At 29.7% G+C, this 25,788-nt stretch overlaps 3 protein-coding genes across 3 annotated transcripts; all 3 read right to left on the bottom strand.

Moving 5' to 3' along the window:
• Nucleotides 1-13,996: 13,996 nt before the first annotated feature.
• LOC122854246 (midasin-like) lies at nucleotides 13,997-15,425 on the bottom strand (the record flags this gene model as incomplete). The annotated part of the gene is given in 3 exon segments (XM_044154766.1): nucleotides 13,997-14,178; nucleotides 14,181-15,293; nucleotides 15,335-15,425. Coding segments are annotated over 3 exon segments (1,386 nt in total), but the record flags the coding sequence as incomplete, so codon positions are not given.
• Nucleotides 15,426-21,640: 6,215 nt separating this feature from the next.
• On the bottom strand, nucleotides 21,641-22,492 carry LOC122854324. Its single transcript, XM_044154890.1, has one exon. It carries the CDS (start codon nucleotides 22,490-22,492, stop codon nucleotides 21,641-21,643), a length of 852 nt encoding a protein of 283 aa, XP_044010825.1.
• On the bottom strand, nucleotides 21,678-23,452 carry LOC122849201. The gene is made up of 2 exons (XM_044147829.1): nucleotides 23,126-23,452; nucleotides 21,678-23,004 (listed from the first exon to the last, which is right to left on the bottom strand). Exons 1-2 carry the CDS (start codon nucleotides 23,391-23,393, stop codon nucleotides 22,676-22,678), a joined length of 597 nt encoding a protein of 198 aa, XP_044003764.1. The 5' UTR covers nucleotides 23,394-23,452; the 3' UTR covers nucleotides 21,678-22,675.
• Between the last annotated feature and the right edge of the window lie 2,336 nt (nucleotides 23,453-25,788).

Here is a 25,788-nt window from a genome sequence, read left to right on the forward strand (position 1 = left end):
GACTGGATTGCTTCTCAATCCCGTCGCTAGTATTTCGGCCGTCATAATTTAATTATTGTTCGGGTTATTCGCAATTTTAATATTTCTCTGTCTCTGACTCCGTCAGGACCGCATGGTTTTAGGTTCTCTCTTTTTAACGCGACGCGCGAGTAAAATTAAATTGGGTTACTTATTTAATAATTGTTTTTTTGTACCGCATTTTCATGTAATAGTAACAGGGTTAATTTATAAATCAATTGTGCTCCGATTTTTGCTGAATTTACAAGTGTTATTTAAAATTATTTCTACCGTATCTTTGTGTTATATTTTCGCGCATTTTTCAGGTTCCTTTTTACCTCTCCCTACATTACGCAAATCCGTCCACCTTTCTTATGCGCCCTGGCTGCGCAGGATAAACAGGATTAAATTAATTACATATCTAGTTGGATTATTTTAAAGGGCAATATTGATTGTCTAATAAATGATCCGGCTACGATATTTCAATATATTAAAATACCATTAAAAAGAAATGCTTACCTTATATATTTTTTTTATTTATTTATTTATTAATTCTTCATTTATCTAATTCATTCATAGAATAATAAGAATAATAATAATAATAATAATCATTCAATAAAAACACAATTTTGTTCTTATTTTATTTTTGAATGCTCATTGAAATTATATTTATTAGAAATATCGATTTAACAACAACAATTACGTATTATAAATGTTTTTTTTTTTTTTTTTTTACATTTTTACATTTTTTATTTTGTTGTTATCAGTTTTGAGTGAATAATAATAATAATATAAAAAAAAAACCAAGAAGAATATAATTAATATGTTTAAAATAAAATTCTCCATCGATCTTTTTAAAAATGGTTCGTATCCCAATGGCATCAACGTATAGGGTTACATCTGGCTCATACATGGCCTTCGCCACTTTGATCATGTCACGGAGAATTTCTTGTCCCATGCCATTGTACCACTCAAGTGGCACCCAGATTCCGGTAACTTCAATATAAAGGCTAAAAATAATAATAATAATAAATAAATAAATAAATAAATTTATTATCATTCATCGCCATTTATTATCATTCATCCATATTCATTCATCGCTTATCACTCATTCATCAAAAATCATAAACATTCATCAATTATCATTTATTCACTTTAATTAATATTCACTCATCAACTAACATTTAATCACTTCAATTCACTTCAAATAACATTCATCAATCATCCATCAAAAAATCATAAACATTCATTAATTATCATTCATTCACTACAATTAATATTCATCCATTCACTTCAATTCACTTTAATTCACATTCATTAATTCACATTCACTCATCAATTCTAAAACATATCACTTCAATTCACATTTACTAATTAATTTAAACACTTACTTTGGTATTTTCGATAATCCCTCCATCCTCACTTATTTTTTTTTAACGCTTTGAAATAACTGGAATATATAAGCAGCTGTCAAAACACAATTGACGAATGACCGGAGCCGCATCACGTTGCTGCTTATATACTCCAGTTATTCCAGAAGCTACCCGAAAAAAAAATAATTCTACTAAACTATTCCTCTCCCTCTTACTGTTTAATAAATCTGCTATCCTTTTTACTTTAAATGTTGTAGCAAACGAGCCTGCTACAAAATAGAGATTACTGCGTAGTAGCTTGTTTACTAAAATTTCAGTCAGAAAGCATAGCACATTCCAAAAGTAAGAAGGGGAAATATTGATTTTTAGGATAATGAAATGAGGGGTAGCAGCAACGTTACACATTCCAGGTCGCTGAGAAGGATATTTCCCTCTCTTACTTTTGGAATGTGCTATGCTTTCCGACTGAAATTTTAGTAAACAAGCTACGCAATAATCTCCATTGTGTAGCAGGCTCATTTGCTACAACATTTAAAGTAAAAAGGATAGCAGATTTCAAAAGTGAGAGGGAGAAATATCGATTTTTTTTTTAGGATGATAAAATGACGAGTAGCAGCAACGTTCGACATCCCGGGTTACTGAAAAGGATATATCCCTCTCTCACTCTCCAAATACCCTATCCTTTTTAAATTTGAATATTATAGTAAACGTATTTATACGCAATAAATAATATTCCCGATTCTTCCTTTTTTCAACGTCTTTAAAATTAAAAACCTTGGAAGAAAAAAATAATCTGGAATATTATTTATTGCGTATAAATACTTGCGTATAAAAATAATGAAAGGTTGATCGATAACGAAATATTCTAGATCGTTCTATAATGTTCTAAATTATTCTAAATTGTTCTATCATGTTCTAAATTGTTCTATAATATTCTACAATGTTCGAAATTGTTCTACAATATTCTAAATTGTTATAAAATGTTCTAAATTGTTCTAAATTGTTCTATAATCTTCTAAATTGTTCTAAGATGTTGTACATTGTTCTAAATTGTTCTAAATTGTTTACATTGTTCTAAATTGTTCTAAATTGTTTACATTGTTCTAAATTGTTCTGCATTGCTCTAAATTGTTCTATATTCTTCTAAAATGTTCTAAATCGTTTCAAATTGTTCTATATTCTTCTAAAATGTTCTAAATCGTTTCAAATTGTTCTAAATTGTTCTAAATTGTTTTACATTGTTCTAAATTGTTCTACATTGTTCTAAATTGTTCTATATTCTTCTAAATTCTTCTAAATCGTTTCAAATTGTTCTAAATTTTTCTAAATACGTTCTGAATTGTTTTGAGATGTTTCAGAATATTCTAAATTGGTGACAGCATTGTCTAACGTACAGAACCAGTGACTTCATCGGACATTCTAGAAAGTTCTAGAACTTTCCAGAATATTCGAGAACTTTCGAGAATGTTCGATGACGTCATTTCGAAGTTTCGAGAATTCTGTCCCCTGCCCCCTCGACCCCCCGTTCCCGTCCCCTGCCCCCTTCATCCCCTCGTCAACTGGTCCAGAACCGGCCCTATATAACTACTATCGTTTAAACAATTACTAAACTTTTTTTTTTTTTTTTTATTACTTCCCCTTTTTACCCAGAAACATTTTATTTAAACAATTTCCTTCCCCAGAAAAATTGATTCTCAGAATTTCCCCGTATTTTCCGTGCGCGTACTAATTTTTCCGGCTTGATTTTACCCTCCGCGAACGCATTTTTTTATCCTAAAACCGGACGAGCCCCCATGAAATATCGTAACCGGATTACTTATTAGACAACTCAAAATTGACCTATAAAGTATTCCTGCTATATATGTAATTAAATTAGCCCTGTTTATCCTGCTCACCAAAGAAACAATAGAAGGGTAGGGAGATAATTTTACGTAATGTAGGGAGAGGTAAAAAGGAACCTGAAAAATACGCAAAAATAGTACACAAAATAATGTGTGACGAGTTGTACTCGCCCACCTTAAATTTATATATTATTACTATTTAATTTTATTATTATTATGTTATCGGGTGGGGCTGGCCAAATAAGAAGGGGAATATTGTTGGGGAAAGGGAAAATTTCTCTCCTATTTAAGCTGGTAATCCAGCTGAATAGGACACTTTGGTTTCTGCCTCCCGACTATTAAGTTCGAGTTTCTTGAGGAGCCATCCCAGATCCTTGAATAGTCTTATCCCCACCCAGGTATCGGAGCCATCCATACCTAAAACTTAGGAGCAGGAGTCATCCTCTCCTAAAAAGTCCCCCTTTATATCATGTATAGTTGGTCAGCCTTGCTTCGTTTTTTTTTAGTCAGTTAATTATACTTTTTATATGTCATTTTTCTTGTTAAAACCATGACTTGAAGTCAGGTCTCATAATCTTATATTTGTGTTCAACTTAATATTAATTAATAATTTTTGATAAAACATAATTTATGACGAGTAATAATTTTTGATACTTAAATTGTTTTTTTATATAATAAATATTCTCGTTGTTTGTGTGCCATAATTATCGTTTGTTAATTAATTTATTGTGCTACCCTTGATTCTACCTTTTCAGGGACCTAATTTTAACATTCTTTACTCAGCCCTCTCTCCACGAACCAGCATACTGAGCGACCCAGGCAAACCCCTCAACTTAGATTTAGAATTATATTTTCAGGAACGGATCAGCATCATTGGATTCATTGGATTATTGGATTTTCGTGATTTCGTGTTTTCGTGACTTCTGTGATTTCTGTGATTTCGGTGATTTCTGTGATTATTTGGCTATTTGGTATTTGGTATTTGGTATTTGGTATTTGGTTATTTGGCTATTTGGATATTTGGTTATTTGGTTAGTTTTAGTGACGTTTTTAGGTAAGTTTTAGCGTGGTAGAATAAAATTTTCCGTCCCCCCTATTTTGTCTGTAAAGTTAGTTGATCCGCGTCCCGAGCAAAATTTTAAAATTGAGTGAGAAGGTAATGTCACGTTACAAATGTTAGTTCAAAAGACAATCAAAAAATAATTTTATCGACACTTAAAATTTCGTTTAATGGAGTTCTGTTTATTATAGAGATAATGTATATTATTTTCACAAGTAAGCCCATTACAAATATCATTAATTATTAATTTTATCCCAATTGCACAATCACGCGTCGTTAATTAAAGAGAGAGACCTTAGACCATGCGGTTATTACGGAGTCATCGCAATCTTACTTGGCAAACGAACCGTCCTGTAACGTGCTACGAAACCCGAAAATTGAGTGCCTGGATTGAAATGCAATCAAGCCGTTAATTCTTTCTATTCACTGACTCTGTTATCACGTAATAATGGTGCATAGGTACTATGTCAACTATTTTACATTATTTTAGTATAACTATTAACACCAGCACTTAATTAATTTAGCTTTAGAAAAATCGAAGATAATTGCAATTGTTATTCTGTCTTTTTCAATATTTTCTCTTACATCATCCAAGAAATACGAAATAGCTGTTAGAGTACCACTGCCTTTTTTAAAACCACATTGATGCAAATCCAAAATATTCATGTGGTTTAGATGAGACGTTAGTTGATCATGAACATATTTTTCCAGTATTTTTGATAATAATGGTAGAATAGCAATTGGTCTAATATCTTTGCAAGATGTTGGATTGCTAATTTTGGCTAATGGATGAACTTTCTCAATTTTCCATAACGATGGCACTTGAGACATGAAGAAAGATAAATTAAATAAACAAGCAATATATGGTAATAAATAATCACCAAATGCTTTTATATGATTAATTGATAATCCATCATAACCAGTAGCATATGAATTTAAATTTTTGATAATTGTTTTAATTGCTCTTGGTGTAATTGGACGAAAATTGAAATTATTTTCACTTCTTCTTGTTGAATAGTATGTCCAGCGAGAATTACAATTTGATGACAATTTTGCATTAGAATTATTTACACTATCAATAAAATAGTTATTTAATAATGTTGGTGTCAAACTCGAAGGTATTGAATATTTTTGATTGGTAATTGCTCGTTTAGTTATGCCCAATGAGTCAATTTCATTCCAAAATTTTCTTGAATTTTTATGACTATTAAATTTGTTTTTAATGATTGTTCTTCTATTACGTCTTATTAAGCTGGTAATTTTTTTTCGTATATTACAAAATTCTTAAATTGATTTGTAGATTTTGTTAATTTAAAAAGCTTATATATTTTCTTTTTAACTTTTATTAGTTTACATATTTCACTTGTTATATCTGGTGCTCTTTTTTTTCAACAAAAGAGACTTTCTGGCAACATATAATTAACAGTTAAAATAACTCTCCATGTAAATGAAGATACAATATTATCAATATTGTAACTGTGCTCGAACAAACTCCAATCATAAATTAAAAATGATCTAATCATTTGAATTGGATCAACACTATCCCAGTTTCTATATGAAATTGTTTGATTTTTTTTGATTATGTTATTATTTGAACATTTATTTTTCACTTTTATATGTAAATATATTAAATCATGATTAGATGAAAATGGTTCTGATGATTGTCCTGCATCTATTACACTTATAAATTCATTAATCAAACAGACATCTAGCCATGTATTTGACGTGGCTGTATGATGAGTTGAAGAGTATTTGATAATGTTTAAATGAAAAGACGTAATTAAATGCATTAATTCTTCAACATCTTGGTCATTTGAATGAATGTTGGCATTTAGATCACCCATAATTATCAAGCTGGTGTTTACGTGTAACAATGAGTCTAAAAATTCATGTAGGTTGTGAAAAGAGGCTTTTTTATTTGGCCTGTAAGCTACACAAGTAATAAATGATTCATAAATAGAGTGATCAACTTTTATAGATAAAAATTCTGTAATATTGGAGCCAGACGTTGATTTGTTAATTATTTTTGCATCAAAAACATTGCGAACATAAAATGCCACACCTCCACCTCTTCTTTGATCTTGTCTATCATTTCTTATCAAGTTATAACCATCAATTTTAATTTGAGCATCATAAATATCCTCTGTTAACCAAGTTTCACTCACTCCAATCACATCAACCATGTGTGACGAGTTACACTCGTCCACCTTTAAATCACTCCTCATTATTATTATTATTATACTATCGAGTAAGGTTGGCCAAAACAGGAAGGGGAATATTGATGGGGAAAGGGAAACACCTCGAGTTATTTAAGCTGGCGATCCAGCCACATACACGTTCTCCGGTTTTTGCCTTCAGACATGTAGGCTCAAGGTTCTTGGCGAGACATCCCGAAACCTCGAATAATCTTTTCCCCACCCCGGTATTGGAGTCATCCATACCCAAACCCAAGGAGCAGGAGTCATCCTCTCCTGAAAATCCCCCTTATTTCATGTACAGTCTGTTGGTCAGCCTTGCCTCATTTTTCTTTAATTATTGTCATATTTAGTTGTTTAATTATTAATTTTGTAGTACTTTTCCTTGTTAAGGACCATGACTCGAAGTCGGGCCTCATAATTTTGATATTTGTGTTCTCTTAATTAGTATTTAATAATTTTGACAAAAATCTAACTTTGTGTTTAATATTAATTTTGATATCTAAATTGTTCAATTAATAAATATTCTTGTTAATTGTGTTCTATAATTATTGTTTTGTTGAGTAATTTGTTGTGCTTTTTTTTGATTTTACATTTTCAGTGACTAAATTTCACCATTCTTTACTCGGCCCTCTCTCCACGAACCAGCATACTGAACGACGATTATTTGGTTATTTGGTTAGTTTTAAGTGACGTTTTTGCTAAGTTTTAGCGTCGTAGAATAAAATTTACCGTCCCCCCTTTTGTCTAGAAAATTCGTTGATCCGCGATCCTGACTAAAATCTAAAAATTGAGTGAGAAGGTAACATGTCACGTTACAAAATGGCGCCCAAACAGGGACATGAATGGCAAAATTCAGGTTCTTAATTTACCCCTTTCCCCCCTTTCATATATCTATATTAAAATAATTACAACCCGCGAATACCCTCTCTTTATAAATAGATTAAAGCCCCTATAATTCACCCCCCCCCTAATATCACGGAAATATAGAAAAAAAAACTATAAAAAAAAAACTACAAAAAAAAAAGAAGAAAAAAAAATTAGATTTTAATTATTATTAGATGAATTATTAAGACGTCTAAACCCACGAATGCCCCTGCCGTAATTAGGTTAAAAACTATAAAACCCCCCAAAACTACGAAACCCTATTTAAAAATTTAAATTTTCCCACCTTCAAGCGTCGTCGATATGAAAGAACGCTCCTGGCCATTGAGCCCACTCTGAATGTTAAAAGTGATGAATATTATAAACCGTTGTGATGTCCTGCGGTAGGCGCACTAACTTTTTAATTTTTATGTATAATATATGTTGAGGGTGTATTTCGATCCCCCTAGCTCCATCTTACTGGCTATAGATACACTACATTTAAGGAAGCTAGAGGCATTGCACCCTCAATAAATCACTCGAGCCGGCACTATTGCCAAACGGCCAATTTTAATAACAATAATTAAATATAAATTAATATAATGAGTGATATCGACAGAATCCCAAAATTATAAGGATTCTCTCGATACCACTCATGTCATAATTAAGTACTTAGAAATAATTTTAATCAACATCGGAAAATCGTAAGATTTTCCCGACCAATAAGAATTTAGTTATAGAAGAAAAGTATGCACTATACTATGCGAAAAACCGAACATCCCCGAAGGATCCACCCCTACTCTGAGGATTTACGGTCATCGACCGAGATCCTGGATCCTCGGTCGTTCACTCTTGGGTTGTAAGTCAACCAGGTCATCGCTCTTCCAGCATTATTAATTTTGGCACTTTGCCTCAACGCATTTTTTAAGTCTAAAAACTTGGAATATTTTCTACCAATCAGCACAATTGTAAGTTATCCTTATTCAATATCTTATTGATTATTTAATCAATTTATTGTTTCAATAATATTTAAGTAACATTTGGTTATTTAAATTATCAAATTTAAAATCATAAAATCATTTACAATCTTAACTTGTAGTAAATCACGACCGCATGGTCTGAAAATCTGTCTTGCTTGTGTAAAATAAATTTAAAGCATTTATTGTATTAAATTAATTAATCAATGAAATAGTGGATAACATGAATTACAATTTGTTGTATTAAATAATTACATTATTTGATAAAAATAATTAAATATTTTATTATACAAGTTACGACCGCCTGGTCTGAAAATCTTTCTTGCTTGTGTAAAATAAATTCAAGGCATTTATTGTATTAAATTAATTAATAAATTAAATCGTGGATAACATCGATTACAAGTTGTTGTATTAAATAATTACATTATTTGATAAAAAATAAGTCAATATTTTATTATACAAGATACGACCACATGGTCAAAAGTTGATGCTACTACGGAATACGCCGCAAAAAGCGCTCCTTCCATAGCACACCAGTGTGGAGTCAGTGTCACCATAAGACTTAATATATATATATATGGGGCATTCTGAGTCAATTCAGCTGGTCATCTGCCTGACCCTCACGGATTACGTTGAAAATTTTTTTATATGTTGTTTTTGGCTTTTTATGCAGCCTGAATTTTTTTGAAAATTTTGTGACGTGTTTTAGCCGGTAAAGTAGAGTGTTTTAATGTTAATTCTCTCCTTTCATAAAAAAAGCCCCAATTTAAATACATGAAATTTTTTCCATAAAATAAGATACTCAATCCACGTATATTCAATTGAAAATTAGAGTGGGGCGAGACGTTTATATGCTTTTTTTTTTTTTTTTCAATTTTTTATAAAAAAAAAAAATTAATTTTAAAAAAAAAATAAAACAAACATATCTTGGTAAAATTTCATTTTCAGTATATTTTAAAACTTAAAAGTGGAAAATTCACGAACATTTCGTTAAAAATGAAATTTTCCACTTTTAAGTTTCTATGCAAGAAAATAATTTTACCAGGATATGTTTTAATTTTGTTTTATTTTTTTTTTATTAAGAACTAATTTTTCAAAAAATTTTGAAAAAAATGAAAAAAAAAGCACAATCTCGGCCCACTCAATTTTTAATTACTGGATTGGTTATTTTACATGGAAAAAATATTAGAACTTTTATGAAAGATTAACATTAAACACTCTACCGGCTAAACCGTCATAAAATTTCCGAAAAATTCAGGCTGCATAAAAAGCCAAAACAATGTATATTTTCAACTTCCGAGAGGGTCAGGCAGAATGACTGAAATACTATCATTGAACTTTATATATGTTCTACGATTATCCAAGAATTTACGACAATACCAATACGATTATATACGTAATTCAGCAGTGATTATTTTATTTGTAATAAAATAATTATTACAACTTGTCAACTGAGGAACTAAGGTTCGTATAACGTTCAAGGTACACGCCGTCATCAGATTGCTAGACTGAAATCCCGACAGCCAATGTAAGTACCTTTTTTGTCTTTAATAAATTTTAATTCAGTGTTTGTTCATCGAATTTATAACAAGTGTAAAATTATTACTATTGTAAAAGCCAAGCGTCACCGTAGTGTCCATGTAGAGTCAGTGACTTATAAACGTAATCGACTGGATTGCTTCTCAATCCCGTCGCTGGTTATTCGGCCGTCATAATTTAATTATTGTTCGTTTTATTCGCAATTTTAATAAATTTCAGTCTCTGACTCCACCACGACCGCATGGCTTTAGTTTCTCTCTTTTCGACGCGACGTGCGAGTAAATTTTAACTGGGTTAATTATTTAATAATTGTTTTGCACCACATCTTTATGTAACAGTTCATGGGTTAAATTACAAATAAATTGTGCTTTTATTTTACTGAATTTACAAGTGTTATCTAACATCATTTCTGTCGTATTACTGTGTTACATTTTCGCGTATTTTTCAGGTTCCTTTTTACCTCTCTCTACATTACGTAATTTATATCTCCCTACCTTTCTTATGCGCCCTGGCTGCGCAGGATAAACAGGGTTAATAAAAATACATATCTAACTGGGTTATTTTATAGGGCAATATTGATTGTCTAATAAATAATCCGGTGACGATATTTCACCGCAAAACTACCAAGAATAAAATTCTATAATAATTAATTATACTAATTCATTAATTTAATGAAGTCAAAAAAAAAAAAAAAAAGTAATAGTTATGTCCAGAAAAATCATCGCGAGTTATCACCATTAATTATAAATAAAACAATAATAAAAAGTGTTAAAATAATAAAAGTATAATGCTCAAAAAATCTCACTAAAAAAAATTATATAAAAAAAAAAGTAAAAAAATAAAAATGTATCGAATAGAAAATATATAATTCCTTTATAATATTATTTACAAAAATTTAAATATGACAAAATTCTAGATAGCCATAATAAAAAGTTAGATTTTTTTTAAATATTAATTTACCACAATTGAAAATTGCACAAAACAGAAAAAGTATTTAGGTGAATAATCATTTTATGTGGGTTCGTATGATGGATAGCTGTTAGTATGAATGTTTCCTATTCTGGAGTAAAGAAATCGTGGTTATCGTTGAAACGATTGTGCTTCTACTCTTCGATAATAGAGAGCAGCATAGTAATCATTAATCGTTTTCTTTTTTTTCTTCTATCAACGGCCTGGTTTTTTTTTTCTCATTTTTATATATATATAATATATACATATTATTATATAATTATTGTCTGATGATGATAAATTATTTTGATAATAATTTAATAATAATTTGTCTACTCTGTAAATCAAAAAACAAGTAATACAATTGAAAAACCCGTGTTATTTTGGACAGCTAGTGGAAATGTCCATCCATTGTTAACCAGGAGGTTATTTTTGATGGATTTAAAAATTTCCTCTGATAATAAAAGCTATATCCCAGGCAATGTTAAAATGTTTTGTTTACATAGTCATCAACAGTTTTGGTGTGAAAAAAAAAACATCAGTACCAGGTAATAAAAAATAAAATTATTTCAACAAATTAACAAATTTCAATATATAAATTGAAAAAAACTATATTATAAATAATAAGTATGTTGTTGTTATTTTTTTTGTTGTAGTTAAAAACCTGATGATGTTTGGAGCAAATAAATATATGACATATTTATTTGTCTGATGATTTGTAAATGTTAATCACGAAGAGCTAAATAAAAATTCACTTATTTGCTTATCCAGTTTATAATAAAATACATGTTCCATCATTATTATCATTTTGGTGTCACAAATGAGGATGTCGTGCAGCTAAAATATATATATATATATAACTGTAAAATATTGATCATCATATATTTTCAACAAATTAAATATCCAAATAAATAATTATTTTTTATTAATATTTCAGGTTTTATATTATGAAACTGTAAAAAAGAAAAAGTTAGAGAAATGTGTCGATTTTTTGATTGTTAATTAAATATTAAATAAAAGTAATTTTACAAAAATTACAACAATAAAAATAAATAAATAAATGAATAAAAGGTTTGTGACAGTAAACTTTTAAAAAATTTCTTTTCAACTGATAAAACTGAGTAATTAAATTAATCTTCAATCTAGGTCAATTCAAAGATAGAAACAAAAATTATATTATTTTCTTATAAATAAAATAAATTGCATAATTTCTTTTAATTGATTATGATAATTTCTATTTTTTTTTTTTTTTTATGATATTTACAACGGTATGATGGTGAATTTAATGCTTGGTACATATTGTCCAGAGCTAAAAAAAAATGTTAACTGATGAATTACAAAAAATTCAAAATAATAAGACTCATGACTGGTTTTTATTGTGAAAGAAATTATAAATAATAAGTATATAAATTGAAATATATTTTTTATATTCAAGATTTTTAATACCCGTTAATGAGAGAAGTCCAGAAAAACAAAAAAGATTGAAAATAATGGAAGAAAAACGTTTAGCTAAAGAACAAACAAAAAGAGCTCAAAAAGGTTTGTACAATTTTTCATGTTAAAAAAAAAAAAATTGAATCAAATAAATAATTGAATAAATATATTATGAACAGAGCCGGGAAGTTCGTCTGTTATTTCAGCTTGCCGTAAATACCATGGCAACATGGTGAAATATAGTTTAAAAAAAAGACGATCTGAACCTCGTACATGGAAAAAATGGCCTCAAAAAATGGCCAAAAACATAAGGCCATTTTTTAAAGCCATTTTTAAGAAGCCAAAAAAAAAAATAAGGCCATTTTTTGAGGCCATTTTTTCCATGTACGAGGTTCAGGTCGTCTTTTTTTTAAACTAGCTGAAATAACAGACGAACTTCCCGGCTCTGATTATGAAAAATTTTTAATATATAAATAACTGAGTCTGAATTAAAATCACAACATGAAGCTGGAATGAAACATTTAGAAAATTCATTAAGGCGACATGAAACGCGATTCTGCCTTATCTCGGGGTGCCGCGCGCTTCATCTATAGGTCCCCAGTAGCGTTACTGGAGTCCTATACTTTGATCGGTAAGCTGGTTTTTACCGATCGGTAAAGAGATAACTTAAATCTAACTAAGATCTAACTCAAAGAGAATCTCTCTTTATATTTTAATCGTGTTCAAATAATCAATTTACTCATTATTCGATAAATTTCTTATAAATAAAAGTTGACGTAATTATTGAACTGATTACTGAGATAACAATTCAGGTTTTAAATAATTAAATTCTGTATTTTTCATACAGGGATTGCTTAATAATTTCGATAAAATTAAAAAACAAATTTATTGATTCTGTTTAGAATCTAAAATGATTTGAAGTCTACGTATATATTTCTGAGTTACCACTCAGTCATTGTTTAATTCAAGATATCTACTTGAAAACAAAATTTTACATATTTCTATGCATAATAAAATCATTTGGACAATGATTTAGATTTTATAAATTAATTTTTTCAATAATTGAAACTATAATTAAATATAGCATAATAATTCTGTAAGTTCCATACATGATCAAATATTTAATGAAATATATTACGTAGTTGTTTTTTTCACTCAGAATTTCTCTTTTTATCAACATAAATTAATTCTATTGCTGAATTTAAATTACCTTCAATTAATAATTTATTCAACATGATTCATTTATTAATTCACACAAACGTAAATTCATTTGACAACATACATTAAAACCTTAACTGATTGTGATACTAAATTTAGTTCATCTAATAATATCCAATCGCCAGCACGTAATGCACGTAAAAATGGACCATCTTTCCACGCAAATTGTTCACCTTGTCCTCCCTCAAACGCTAAATTAGCACAAAATAAATTTGATATATTAGTTTGATCACTCAAGTTAATACACAATACATTACCAGATGCTTTTCGGATTCTTTAAGCCAATGAATAAATTTTAACTTTGCAATAAATTTTGCAATTTTTTCATGATTATTCTTCACACTGAATTTCAGTAAAACAATTACGTAAAGCTGGTGATAATTTTTTTTTACCATAATCACCACCTGGATTCATTATATCAATTAAACAAAAATTATGATGTGATTTTATAATGAATGTGATTTTATTATCAATGTCATTTGAATTAATTGAGTGATTTGTTTTTTCTAAAACAATATCATCAGCTAAAAAATTATTACCAGTACCATTCAAATATTTTTTGTTTATTTTCATCAGCATAATTTCTAACTGGTCTTAAATTACCCAAGAAATCAGATGATTCAGTATGCATATGACAATTAACACTATAAAAATTACGTTTATCTAATGCGGCAACAAGTTGACATACTGTTGTTTTACCACAACCAGTTTCACCAACAAGTAATACAGGTCTTCAAACTGACATGACTTTGTAACAAGTACAGCCATTTTTCTCATATGATAAGTCCAAACAACATGTTTAAATTTATCAACATAATTATTGTCATTATTGTTATTTAATAATGCTTCAAGTATTGGTCTTGTAATTGGTGATGTATTTTCATTGAGTGTAAATAATCTTGATAGATCAACACATTTAAAATATTTTTCAATAACTTGACGTATTTCTTGGCGTTCTTCTGGTTTACGTACTTTTGCTGATAATACTAAATAACCTTTGTCAGCTAAATGCTGATTCCAATCATATAATTTACCATCATCTTTAGCTAGGCGATATCTTTCGCCCCATCTAAATAAATCACGTAATGTCATAAATCCTTGTTTACCAGCAAATGTTGATGTTGATTTACGTCTTCTTGTTAATTCACCCATAACATTAACAATTTTTTCAGCATCTCTTTTAGATAATTTACATCTTTCATGTAAAATTGTTGTTAATTCTTTTGATGGTATTTCATCAAAATGTAATTCAACAAAACGATTTCTAAATGCTCTTGATAATACTTTACGTCCACCAAAAAGACCAGGTGGATTTTGTGTTGCAAATAACATAAAATTATTATGTGCTTTTATTGTTTGTTGTGTTTCAGGTTTAAATAATTCACGATTATCATCAAGTACACGATTAAGTGTTTCAAGTACATCACTTGGTGCTAAATTAAGTTCATCAAGAATAATCCAATGTCCTTTTCTCATAGCTTCAACTGATACACCTTCTTTAAATATTAATTTACCACTTTCATCAGCAACATAATTACCAACGTATTCTTGTAAATCAGTATGTTCATGATTATTAATTCGTAAACAAATATGACCAGATGCTTTAGCTATATATGTTATTAAACTTGTTTTACCAACAGATGTATCACCTTGTAATAATACTGGCATTTTTCTAATTGATACAATACGTACTAAATCTTTAAGATTACGACAAACAGATGATGTTAATACATAATTATCTGGTGTATTTGGTTCAAGTGTACCACGTATTACCCAGTAACCTTGAAAATTTATATAATCATCACCATTAGCACATTGTGGTTTTGTTATTTTTGAACTAATAACAGCTTTAATAATTTTTTACCAACATCTGTTGCTGGATTCATACAAGCAAACATTGTAAAATCAGAATGACGTGTTATATCAATAGATTTATTATCACCACGTTCTAATAGTGACAATGAACCAGTTGAAATCATCACCACATTTTACCGTCCTTGGATTATTTGTAAACTTTGACATTCCTCATAACCTGTAATTGCAGATCAATTCAATTATGTTGACAATATTTTACTTGGTATTTATGGTATTTATGGTATATTTTCTAAACCTGTATAATGCTTTTTTTTAAAAAAATTCTAACATATATGTATCATATATGTATAACTGTTGTTTTATTGGATAAATAATGAGTAATAGTGCTTAGTTGTATTAACGTCTGATATAAATTACACGGCCATCTTGACATGTTGAGAGAGCGAGACAGCGAGACAGAAAGCATTACCAGACGACGCATGCGCGAGAACCAAACCACCCAAGATGAAGACTATTTAAAAAAAAACATGGGAAAGGGTTGCATTTTATGTTAAATTTTTAATCATCAAACAAATTATAATTATATAATAATTATCATAATTATTAGTTTTTTTTCTTGAACAAAAACACAGTTTAATTTTTTTTTTTTTTTTGATAGATAAAATTCCAATGAAAAAAAAAAAAATAATTTTTATTATTAGAATTTGTCTGTTTCCATGAATTTATTTTTCAATGAGTTTAGCCTCATTATCAAAACAATTTTCAATTAAAGACAAATTGTTAATGTTGAATTTTCAATACTTGTAAATTTTTTTAAATATTCAAGTACACATACTTTGATCAACTTTCTTTTTTTTGATTAATTTAAAAATTGAAAATACAAATGAATGAATACTTTCACTAAATGCTAATATTTTTTTGGATATAAATGATGCTGATTAGCCTTCCACCAATCAAATGTCCAGTACTTCCTAGCTGATGTTTTGCTTACTGCTTCTCCAGTTAACATTTTGGTATCAATAAATGCTTTCCACTTTGTTTTATCAACTGTATCTTTTTGTTGCTCATTTGGAAAGTCTTGTTGAGAATTCACTGGTACAGGCTGTTGTTGTTGATGTTGCCATTTATTATCCAAAAATGTGGAATGATTCGATTTCTTACAATCTAGTTGTTGATGGTTGTATGAAGGTGATTCATTCTTAACTTGTACCAATCGTTGAAGATGTTGTTGTTGTTGTTGTTGTTGTTGTTGTTGTTGTTGTTGTTGTTGTTGTTGTTGTTGTTGTTGTTGTTGTTGTTGTTGTTGTTGTTGTTGCCAATGATTGAGTGGTACATTTGCATACAACGATGCAAGCATGTAGTCACCATATTGTTTTTCAAGATGTGTAGAATTTATTTGACTCGCAGTTGAATATATGAATTTATCATTTATGTTACATGGATTATGACCATGATATTCAGCTGGTACTCGTGAAAGCAATGTTTGATGAAAAAATTCTTGGTGATGTTTTTCATTTACTTGATGATTTACTGCTTGAGCACTTGGTATCAGTGCAGGTAATACAAAAGGTGAAGAAGAAGCGGATGAAGAAGAAGATGGTGGTGGTGGTTGTTGCAGAAATTTTAACAATTGCTGCTTGTAATCATAACCAGGAATCAGTGGTTGTGATGGTAGTTGTTGTGATGTTGTTGGCACTTGAGGCATCAATGATGCTTGTGATAATGTCACCGGTGGTTGTTGTGATGTTGTTGGCAATTGGGGCATCAATGATGCTTCTGATAATGACACTGGTGGTTGTTGTGATGTTGTTGGCACTTGAGGCATCAATGATGCTTGTGATAATGTCACCGGTGGTTGTTGTGATGCTGTTGGCAATTGGGGCATCAATGATGCTTCTGATAATGACACTGGTGGTTGTTGTGATGTTGTTGGCACATGGGGCATCAATGATGCTTCTGATAATGACACTGGTGGTTGTTGTGATGTTGTTGGCACTTGAGGCATCAATGGTGCTTGTGATAATGTCACCGGTGGTTGTTGTGATGTTGTTGGCACTTGGGGCATCAATGATGCGTGTGATAGTGGCGTTGGTGGCTGTGAACCAGATTGTAGCCGTTCTGCATGAGTAAGCAGCCAGTTTCTCGCACGCATTGCAGCTTTGACACCCCATTCACAATTCAAAGCCTTTGTTATGGTAATTTCTGCAGTTTCCATTTCACTTAACCATTTATCATCATTATTTGGTTCTTCTCTTAATGGTTTAGCTGCAAACATGAACAACAAATAAAAATGATAGTAATAATAATAATAATAAAAATATAATAAAATAATATAAATTATCATTCAATTATTTTTTATATTAAAAATAAGAAAATGTCCTTACTCTCAGTTTCACCAGGTTGACTTTTACGTGGTCGCCCCCGACTTCGACGCTCGTTCAAGCCACCATCGTTTGAATCACCATCATTCAAATCACCAGTTTTATTATTATTCACACTATTATTTTGCTTTTTTTTTATTTTATTTTTATATTTTGGCATTTTTTTTTTTTTTTTCTTTAACAATCTATGATTTGAGACGTAATCAAAGCAGTTATATAATCCACGAGCTGGATAAAAATGGCGAAAATGGCTGATTACACCCACACATACGCTCCCGCGACGCTGAGGGTAAGCTAGTGTGGCCGATAAAAAAAAATCTAAAAAGTCAATGTGTGTTAATGAGGCTTCAATGATTACTTTTTTTTTTTTTGGCAATAAAATTTAACGAAAAAATTATTGTATGACGACACAAAATTACATAATAATTTATTAGTTAATTATTGTTTTAATGTTTTTTTGTTTCATTAAATTAATGAATTAGTATAATTAATTATTATAGAATTTTATTCTTGGTCATTTTACGGTTTATAATATTCGTCACTTTTAACATTCAGAGTGGGCTTAATGGCCGGGAGCGTAAAATAAAACTAAAAACAAAAAAAAGACGGCCGTCGAGTTGACCGCGCTTGCGCGACAACCAACGACGTTTCATCGTGTGATTTTCGTTCCCTCAACCGGCACAACCTGTTGAGACATCACACAATGAACATTCGTGAGTTGCCCGAAAACAATAAATTAAAATAGAATAATAAAATAGACAGTGGATAGAAAAGAAAAAAAAAGATTAGAATAGCGTAGATTAAGAATAGAACTAATAAACTGTGTGTGTGCCTGTGAAAGAAGAGAAAAAAAAAAAAAAAAAAGATTTAAGTCGTTCGAGTGGCAGTGTAAGAAAAGAAAAAAAAACAGATCGTAGTTGTGTGTTAGGTTGTGAGAGAAAAGAAAAAAAAAGGATTTAAGTCGTGTGTAAGCTGTTTGTAAAAAAAAAAAAAAAACAGATTTGGGTTGTGTGCGCGTGTGCCAGTGAAAGAAAAGAAAAAAAAAACATAGATTTAAATTGTGTGTTAAGCCAGTGGAAAAAAAAGAGAGAGAATGAGGGATTGTGTTGGGTTATGAGAGGATTGGCGACACCAAGAGATTATCCACGGGGCTACATTGGGTACAGGGATAAGGAAATTTACGTACAGGAGAACAAATTGGTAGAAGGACGAGACATTTGGATCACTACTCATTACATCTTGGTACATTCCTTTATCCATCGTAAGGAGGTAAGACTATCTGATTCAATAATATTACCACGCGTGAAAAAAAAGTAAAAAGTAGTTCCCTGCCACAAATACCCCTCCGCCAAGTATACGTTTATTTTCTTACTCCCACCCGTCCCCACTTTTGTAAAGCTTATTTCTTATACTTCCACCCATATACCGTAAACTTGAAACCCTACTCTTATATCCCCACTACTATAAAATTCGTTCTCATACCCCGTTACAAAAAAAAAAATATACACCGCGTACGCTCCCACTTATTTACCGTTATTCTAAAATCTTCACTATAGGGATCTGACCTATGGGCGGGGTTTAGTAGCACCTACACACACTCACCGTGTCCGTGTGCCGATATGGCGCATTCCAAATGGTTTTTGGCGCTTTATATGGATAACACATACAGTACTGTTCAAATTTTTTATTGTTATAATGTTATTATCAATTAATGATATTACTGAGTGGCTTGGATGTAATTTTGAGAGGAGGAATTATGTGTATGGTGAAAAAATATTAAATGCAAAACATTTAACTCGCTGTGGTTTGAATGCAACAAAACAGAATGCAAATGACATAACATTTTGGGCACAATGCATATCAACTAGCAAGCCAAAAGAAAAACCTCATGATATTAATGGAGTAATTAAAAAAAATGGTAAAATTATTTCTGTTAAGTGTTCATGTGTAGCTGGTTTTGGTGAAAAGTGCAAACATTCAGTAGAAGCTTAGTTGTTTATTTACAAGTAAGAGCTCATAACCAAACTTTTAAATTTATTTGTTTATGTAATGTAGCTAAATGTTAAAATTTATTTTTCAGATCTGATAATTTGAGTATTCTTTCATGTACAGATAAAAAATGTTCATGGAAAACACAAGAATATAATAATGCAATTGAAAATTTAAAACCAGTACCAATGACAGCTCATGTATGTCCTGCTAGATCATTAAATAAACGTAAGAGCTTGAGTGATGAAACAAGTATTAATGACAACTCAAATTCAATAACGAGAAATAAAAGAAAAAATAAAGACAATAACATGAAAGTCAATGAATTGACAGATCAACAGTTGGAAAAATTGAATATGAAATTATTGATTGATTTACCCAAGTCATCACTGGTTAAAGATAAATTTGGTCGTCATGATGCAGTTCAACATGTTGAAAAATCAATTGATTTAACACAAAGTGTAGAAGACTTGATAATGAGAATATTTTCTACTCAAACTAGTGACTTAATGGAATATATTAAAAATATAAATTTATCAGTGGAACCAGATCTTTGCTGCATAAAAATATTACAAGAATTGTCAAAAGACTTGCCAGAATTATGTTGCCAAACTAAATTGTCATATTCTTCATGGCGTGAAGCCAGACGATGTAGAATAACTGGATCAATTTGTCAAAAGGTTTTGGGTCACAGCAAAAGCCATAATCAACAATGGTCACAAAAGTTCGTAGAGTTTTTTTATCCAAAATCATTTTCATCAAAGTATACGAAGCATGGTATAGATACAGAGCCTGAAGCACGTGCTGAATTTGTAAAACAAACTTAAATGAATGTGATTGAGATTGGGCTGGTAGTCTCACAACAAATGCCTGCTTTTGCATATTCACCAGATGGTATTGTTGACAATCCAACAACTGGTAAACTCGAATTATTAGAGATAAAATGCCCCTACAAAGGCAAGAGTAAAATATCAGTGTTGCTGTTGAAAGCCAAGTTGGATCTGGTAAAATTTTTTGTAAAATTGATAATGGACAATACATATGGAGAAAGAGTCATCCATACTATGCTCAAATGCAACTAGGTATGGCTGTAGTAAACATGGAAGTAACTAATTTTGTTATTTATTGCTCCAGAGACAAGTCGATGGTAATTTTTAAAGCACCAATTGATGAACCATATCTTCGCAATATTTTACCTATTTTGAAGAACATTTATTATACATATTTATTACCTGAAATATGTATGAAGAGAAAGAATATCATAAAAAATAATATAGTTAACTAAAATATTATCATATCTTTATTTTTATTAGCAAGTTTTTAGCCTCATACATGATTCTTTATATAAATTTTATATGAATAGATATATAAATTTATTTTTTATTACATGATGAAATAGATAAATTATATTTATTATTATATGTCTTTTTCTTCTCAGGTTTTTTTTTATTTGTTAAAGAATATAAAAAAATTATTTTAATAATTTTTTTTTAATTGAAAATTTGTTTTTTATATGACAACACATGTATCGTAAATTTTAAAAAATTTAGCATGATTTTATTATTACAATTGATGAGAAAAATAAAAAAAAAAATGAAAATATCCATTGTATTCATTCCAAACACTATTACCATTTTTTTATCATTCCAGGCTTTAATTCCATGATACAATTTAATTATAAAATTAATTTTATACAATTATTGTGTTCAGATATGTAACACATGAAGATGTCTTCAATGACCCATAAATTTATCATCACTTAGTATTGGTGATGATAAGTTAACAGTTGCACAAATGACTGAAAAAATTTCATCAATATTTTCTCGCAAATGAGCAGGTAAACTTGACCCAAGAATATCAAAATTTTTGATTCTTTGATTTGACCTTTCAATATGCACTCTAGCAGTTGCGATTCTTGATGTTAAAGTAGCCTTTTCTGGTGAAAATTGTTTTTTTCTTTTAAAAAAGGAAGTTTTATGAGTTTAATATTGTTTTGTAAACAAATTTCATCAATAAGAAATCCCTCGTCGACCATTACTACTTCCACCATATGCTTTGCTAATAAATGTAATTGTACCAGATGGACTTACTCCTGTCATAAACTTGAATGTATTGTAACCTTTGTAATGTGAATATGTAAGTAACTGACAACAAAGATTAGGTAGAACTTGTATATGAATCTCAGTACAATCGACTATCACAATAACATCCTCGAAATTTTCAAAACATTTAGGCATATTTCTTGAGTTTTGTTCCCTTGAAGGCCAACGAATAGCGAGCTTTGGTAAACATTTGCTCAATATACAAATCATTTTCTTAAATACTCGTTGGCAATGTCTTTCTGAATAAGCTTTAAATATTAAAGACAATAAAGCATATGATGCATTGTGCTTCAATTTCATGTACGTCATGATTATTTGCTCCCTGGTGCTCATCCTCTTTTTTTTATGCCAATTAGAACTTCCTATAACACATTTAACAACTTCAACAATAAAATCGAGAATAGGAAATGACTCAATACCTGTTGCAGTACTTAGCTCAGCATCAGTATTAAGACAAAAAAGAGGAGAGATCAAACCAGTGTTTACTTGAACTCCAATATGTCGACTGTAACTGGTGTTGACTGACATGTCTAATACCTGATCGCTTTCCTCAAATGAATTATCAGAACTTGATGTATTTGACAAATTAAGCACATCATTAGCATCACCATCATTATAACATGAAGAAGTAGTCCAGTTACTGTTGGAAGAACAGCTTGATTCCATTGAATTATCAAACATGTTGACCTCATTTACATCATCAACAGATGAAGAACAATTTGATTCCATTGAACCATCAGTATCAATATCACACTGCATTGAAGTGTCAACTTTTCTTTTTTTTATTTCAGAGCATGTTTTAATAATTTTATCTTTTATACTCATATCTTCTTTATGATTGAATGCAGATATATTCTCATATATTTCAACAATATAATCAAGTAAGAAAAACGATTCTATACCAGTTGCATCTTTCAGTTCAGCATCAGTACGATATATAAATTAATTTGGTGTATTTTGGTATTCACAATCTTGGTCAGTTATATCAGTACAATTTAACTTCACTGACAAATCAATAACATCATTAGAACAATGTGGTGAATTTATTTGGTCAATATTACCATCAAGAGATGGTGAGTCTGGATGACGTGGTGAATTTAAAGATAATTCTTCATCATCATTTTCAGGAAAAGATGAACTTTTATCGACAGGAGATGATGAGTTTGATGATAATTGTTGTACATTAATAAACTCATTAAGCATCACAGGATCTGGCAAGTTACACGTTGGTATAGCTGTTTTTTTTAATTGTTTTTGTGATGAACGAATATCTACAAAACAAAAAAAAAACAAATATAATAATTGCTTTATAAGTACTTATGTTTTTTTTTTCTAAATGTTAGGTTAATCATCACAATCAAAATTAAACTTTATAAAATATTATATAATTACCTGGTAAGATGTAGTCACATTTTGAAAAATGTAAAGAACATACTCTTGTGTAGTTGGTTACTTTTGTTATTTTTAATAAATTTTTCCACACTAAAAAACGATCTACTGTTTCCAAGTTTTTGTTTTTGATTATGTATTTATTGGGCTTTGGAAACATATGAAATCTTAAATTAAAATTTTTTTCAGCACGACTGATACAATCCTTTACTGAACATGAATAATTCGTTTTTTTTATACGCTCTGGAAAAATACCAGCCTCAACACTCATTTTTTATTTATTAGTTTTTTAATAATATTCAATCTGTATAAATTTCTTTGACACTTGGCTACGACTCCATGACTATTATGTAGTATACTATTATTATGATTCAGACCATTTGGAAATAGTTTACTATTCGGCCACCAGATGCCATGGTGAATAGGTCAGAACACTATAAAAATAAATGTATATATGCGACCCCCCACTATTTTCTTCTAAATTCATATAAGATAAATATAATTTGTTTTTATTTTTTTGCTGAAAAAAATAGCTCACGTGCTTCTTTGCTAATAAATTTCAATCTAATTGGACCTTTAACCACGAGATTTTTACCTAGTCTACCTGAATCAATAACAAGTGATGAATTGAAATCAATAGATTTACATAGACTAGTAATGATAGATTGTAACTCTTCAGTGTGTGAAAAAGGTATTCCAAAAACCACAACCTCAGTTGATAGATCTAAAACAAGGTTGTTAACTGGTGAACCTTGAGTAATATCAACTGATAATTTATTTAATTTATCTGATAATAAATTAACATCATCTTTTAATGATGATATATTATCATTAATAAAAAACACTTGATTTTCTAATCCATCAATTCTATCTTCTCCATTTTTAATTCTTGTATTTAATGAGATTAATGAGTCATTTAATGATGTTTTTAAAGCTTGAAGGTCTTCCTTGCAAGTAGACTGCTCATTGGAAATTTTCTGACACCAAGAAATTATATTATCTAATTTATTCTCAACAGAAGCACAATCAGCTTTTAATTCAGGATTATTTACAAGGCTGATGTTAGTTGTGGAAGCATTATCTTTTGACGAATGATCTGATGAATCATCATCACTTGAATAATCACCTTTATCTGCCATGTCATCAGTAGATTTATTTAACGTAATAGACACAGACTCTGGCAATACATCATCATTGATAATGTCGTTATTAACATTAGTAGTCCGTGGAATAACTGATGAAGCAATCATAGTAGAACCAGATTCAACTGATGAAACACGTGTTGGTGAAGACATGATAGTTATAGTAGTACTAGGGATAGTACAAGATGAGACTGTACACGAAGTTGTTGTTGAAGTTGCTTGAGATGTTAAACTCATTTTTTCAATGCACCTTGGACAAGAATCAGCGATGAATTTTTTATAGTCATGTATAGAATGCACAGGTGAAAAAAGAGTATTTGACTTTACAAAGCTTTTCAAACAGTCAATATGAAAAGAGTGTTTACAACTCGTATTAGTGATGAATGTTAAATCAACAGAGTCTTTTTTGTCTCCTTTAAGTATAAAATCACCCAGACAGATCCTGCAATAATTAAGTGGCCAATTCTCAAGCAATGATAACGTGTTTTTAATCATTAATTTTTTTTCACAATTACTGCGTGTTGTCACAGTAAATATATTTCATTCAATCATCTAAACAATCAGTATTTCGAATAGACTCATTCAAATTGTTAATTAAATTCTTGAATAACAATGTGACAGCAGGCGAATAAGGTTATGTTAATCAAGTAACAACAAATTCCATAAAAAAAAGGAAGCAGGAATAACTCCACAGTTAATAAATTATAGAAATTTGAATGTAGATGATAAACGATATACTAGTGATAATAACTTATATTCAATTCAATTAATTAAATTAATTTAATAACAATTTTTTATTTTTGAGGATAAATCACGTTAGAACTGCTTTACCGACTTTACCTTATTTTTATTAATTATTCATCTTCTATCTTATTTATCTTTTCTATAATATTCTATTAAACAATATTTAAAATCTAAATGCATGCAAGTTTATCAAATGTGCACATGCTCCATAATATATACGTCGTGCTCTCTATATACCACGCACGCTTTATAAATATATACAGCATGGTCTATATAATGTGGCTGAAACTAGCAACTACGTCCAGCAACTAAGTACAGTCAAAAAATTAAAAGTATCACCGCATTAAAATTCAATTTTTTTTTTTAAACAATAATAGTTGAGTGTTTGAAAGTTCAGACCACAAATATCATAAGAAGTAATTTATTCTTTGTTTTTTAAATTTTGATTTGATATAATTAACAAAAAAATTAAGCATTTTTACTATTGTTTATCGAGATAAAAACAAAATTAATATTTTTTTTTTTGGTCAAAATTAAATATCCCGGTTTTTTTTTTTTTTTAACAATAATAATTAATTGTTTATAAATGCGGACTACAAATATCATTAGTAGTAATTTATTCTTTGTTTTTTAAATTTTAATTTGATATGATTAACAGAAAAATAAAAACATTTCTACTATTGTTTATCGAGATGAAAACAAAATTAATTTTTTTTTTTTCATTTAATATTTTTCGCTAGGTGGCGCTCGTGCTGGTTGACACGTATTTTTATCCATACT

Source organism: Aphidius gifuensis, linkage group LG1 (assembly GCF_014905175.1).
Source record: "Aphidius gifuensis isolate YNYX2018 linkage group LG1, ASM1490517v1, whole genome shotgun sequence".
NCBI classification, from domain to species: Eukaryota; Metazoa; Arthropoda; class Insecta; order Hymenoptera; family Braconidae; genus Aphidius; species Aphidius gifuensis.

Excerpts from the sequence above, each read along its gene's own strand:
- LOC122854324 (XM_044154890.1), bottom strand. The coding sequence starts at position 22,492 with ATGCAGTGTGATATTGATACTGATGGTTCAATGGAATCAAATTGTTCT.
- LOC122849201 (XM_044147829.1), bottom strand. The coding sequence starts at position 23,393 with ATGAGTGTTGAGGCTGGTATTTTTCCAGAGCGTATAAAAAAAACGAAT. Across the intron at positions 23,005-23,125 it reads ATGTGACTACATCTTACCAG|ATATTCGTTCATCACAAAAA; the intron begins GTAATTATATAA and ends TTTGTTTTGTAG.